A 3,491-nucleotide genomic window follows, 5' to 3' on the forward strand; every position below is an offset into this window, starting at 1 on the left:
TGGCACACAGTTCTGTGATTGTGGCCCTGTCCAGTCTATAAGTCAGTATAATGTGGCTGTCCTCCAGTGTAGCCAAGTCCACAAGGGGTCTGTAAACGGGCGTTCGCCTTCTCCTCCCATTCATCCGCAGGGGTAGGTATCTAAGAGTAAGTAGGCTGTCACAATTTGAACAATGGAACCACAACCTCAGTGTACATGTTGCATTTATGTGATGGGTTAGTGGGAATGACAAGGCATGTGCAAATCTAGGCAGTGACGCAGTTAAGGTTAGTCTGATTGTTGTCCACCACCAAGAAATGGCGAACGTCTGTCCTATATGTAGGGGCAGGTGGAAATGAGGTAACTCCGCCGACGTTGGGCATCGTGGCGGAAGGCGGTTTTGCACCGCCATGCAGTTCCTCATTGGATAATATGGGGCTCTATGGAGTACAGTGGGCGATGGGGATCAGCACCAGCAGTGACGGTGTACACGGCTACGGATGTGACCGCCGTGTTCTATCTGAATCCTCACTTGTTTCCTGAGCTTCAACAGGAGAACACCTACACTGAGTGTGCTGCTGTGACCTGTGTCTGGAACCTACCATGTCCCATGTGACCAGGGAAAGGGCCCATGCCTTCACTGCAGAGGAGTTGGAGCGATTGGTGGATGGGGTCTTACTCCAGTACGGACTGCTGTATGGACCTCCAGACCAACAGCTGAGTGCACCTTGGGCACAATGCATGTGGGAAGGATGCATCGAGATGTGTGTGAAAGCATCATGTCATCAGGGGGATGTATTGTGGTAGTGTACATGGTGGGTGCCGGGCGATATGTCTGCCAATGGTGATGAAAACGGGATTGGTGGGCCATGTGTGACAGGCTGGATTGTATGTGTAATGGTGTCCTCCCGTCTGTATCGCCTCTGCAGATCAGCACCCATCAAAAGAAGAAATTATGGCGTGCCATCGCCAAGGACGTGTGGACCCTGGGGGTCTATGGCAGGCGGAGCACCCACTATCGGAAATAGTGGGAGGACCTGAGATGCTGGGCACGAAAGACTGTCGAGGCCCAGCTGGGGATGGCCTCCCAACGAGGAAGGGGTACGTGTCGGAACCTGACCCCCCTGATGGCCCGCATACTGGCAGTGGCCTACCCAGAGCTGGATGGGCGCTTGAGGGCATCACAGCAGCCACAAGGGGGTGAGTACAGTGGCTGTTACAACAATAATTGGTGGGTGGCATGGGATGTGGGAGGTGGATGTTAGTGTGTGCCCCTTAATGCCAGGCCAGACATTGTAGTGTGATCTAGCTCAAGGGTAATAGTTAAAAGGGAAATCCAGGTAACCTAGCTAGGTTGCATTCCATGTCAGACAGGGTTTAGTGGGTCCCAGGAGGGGTGCAGTTGGCGGTGGTTGACCTTCATCTTGCTGTGGCATCTAGCCAATTGATTGGCAGTGCAATATACAGTGCTCAATCCTGATCCCTGTGTGTGACGATTCTGTGTATGCCTTCTGTGGTGTTGGTGCAGTAATTAACCTAGTGCTTCCTTTCTCTCCCTCCCCCTTTTTTCTTCTGTCATCCTGTCCATGTGTGCATTAGCATCATCTGGCAGAGGAGCAGGGGCACCGGCGACAGAGGGAGCTGCATTCCACAGGACCCAGAAGGCAGAGTCCACCGACACCAGAGGAACCAGTGGGACGGAGCACCACGACAGAGATAGGAGGTGACAACACAGACTCAGATACCTCCTCTGATGGAAGATCCCTGGTGGTGGCAGACACCTCTGTGACCACCCCAGCTGCAGGTACAGCCGCCACCCCCCATACCAGCACCAACCTCCCAATAGCCCCTTAGCAAGTTGCCCGTGCCCGCTCAGCCAGGAGGGTGGGCATCTCCTTTGCCCCAGGCACCTCAGGCCCTACCCCAGTTTGCTCTGCTGCCCTGAGTGAGAAGGCTATTGACCTCCTGGGATCCATCTCTGTAGGGTTCACCATTGTGAACGCCATCCAGGGGCTGGCATCCCAGATGCAGCAATGCAATGCATTCCTGGAGGGCATCCACGGTAAATTGGCAGCCCAACTCCAACTACCACTTCCCAGTCTGTCTCCTGAACCCCAACCCATCCCATGCACACATACAGACGAGCATGCACACAAGACATCACACAAAAGTGACACAGTCAAACACAGGCAGCATACTTCAGCCCACAAACAGTCACGCAAACACCAGACAGTTGCAGACACAACCACATCCACTGCCTCCACTGTCTCCCCCGGTCCGCCTCCTCCTCCACCTCCCTCAATGTCATGTCCACACTCAAACCTGCATGCACTGCATCAACATCCACCAACAGCATCACCACACCAAGAAGCACACACACCTCACCAGCAGACATCGCCACAACATCCATCCACACATCCCCTGTGTCCTCTCCCACCCTTTCTGTCCCACCCGTTAAAGGACACAAATGCAAGCACTCAGACACCCAACAGCCGTCCACCTCACACACTCACATGGCCCATGCACTTGCGCCCAGGTCCAGCATACATACACCTCCAACAACCACTCCCTCAAACTCCACTCCCATCCCTCCTCCCTCTTCCCACCCCACTGTCCCTAAGAAGCTTTTCCTTGCCCAACTTGACCTCTTACCCCCCGTCCTGCCTGTAAGAGCAGGGTCCAAACGACCCAGCCCAGCACCTCAGCCAAACAGTCCACGGGGACAGTGGAGGTACCTCTTAATTGTGGAGGCAAGACAGTGAAGGATCCCACTCCACCAGCCATGAAAGGGAAGGAGCCCTCAACTCCTGCCACTAGGGGAAGAAGCCCTCAACGCCTGCCATGAAGGAGCCCTCCCCTCCAGCAGGGGCTGGCAGGGTGCCACCACCACCAGTGGTCACGGAGCACTCACCTCCAGCTGAGACAGGGCAGCCCTCACCTTCAGCAGAGGCTGCCCAGAAGGTACCTTCCCCAGCTGAGGCAGTGCAGCCCTCTCCTCCTACAGAGGCTGTACCTTCACCTGCTGAGAAAGTGCAGCCCTCACCTCCAGCAGAGGATGGCAGGGTGCCACCACCACCAGTGGTCACGGAGCACTCACCTCCAGTTGAGACAGGGCAGCCCTCACCTCCAGCAGAGGCTGCCCAGAAGGCACCTTCTCCAGCTGAGGCAGTGCAGCCCTCTCCTCCTGCAGAGGCTGCACCTTCACCTGCTGAGACAGTGCAGCCCTCACCTCCAGCAGAGGCTGCCCAGTAGACACCTTCAACTACTGACACAGTGCAGCCCTCATCTCCAGCAGAGGCTGGCAGGGTACCACCACCACCAGTGGTCACTGAGCCCTCACCTTCAGCTGAGACAGTGCAGCCCTCATCTCCTGCTGAGACAGTGCAGCTCTCACCTCCAGCAGAGGGCATGTAGGCCACCTTCCAGGGACTGTTGTACAAGGAGCCCCCTCCAGAACTAGTGGTCAAGTCACCCACCTGAGAGACTGTGACCTTGCACTCCCCAGCATAGGT

The 3,491-nt window shown here is 56.0% G+C and overlaps 1 protein-coding gene across 1 annotated transcript; it reads left to right on the plus strand.

The window, feature by feature from the left end:
* Positions 1 to 2,820: 2,820 nt before the first annotated feature.
* LOC138276978 (uncharacterized) lies at positions 2,821 to 3,231 on the plus strand. Its single transcript, XM_069219213.1, has one exon. It carries the CDS (start codon positions 2,821 to 2,823, stop codon positions 3,229 to 3,231), a length of 411 nt encoding a protein of 136 aa, XP_069075314.1.
* Positions 3,232 to 3,491: the final 260 nt, after the last annotated feature.

The sequence above is a fragment of the Pleurodeles waltl genome, chromosome 2_2 (genome assembly GCF_031143425.1).
Source record: "Pleurodeles waltl isolate 20211129_DDA chromosome 2_2, aPleWal1.hap1.20221129, whole genome shotgun sequence".
In the NCBI taxonomy this organism is placed as follows: Eukaryota; Metazoa; Chordata; class Amphibia; order Caudata; family Salamandridae; genus Pleurodeles; species Pleurodeles waltl.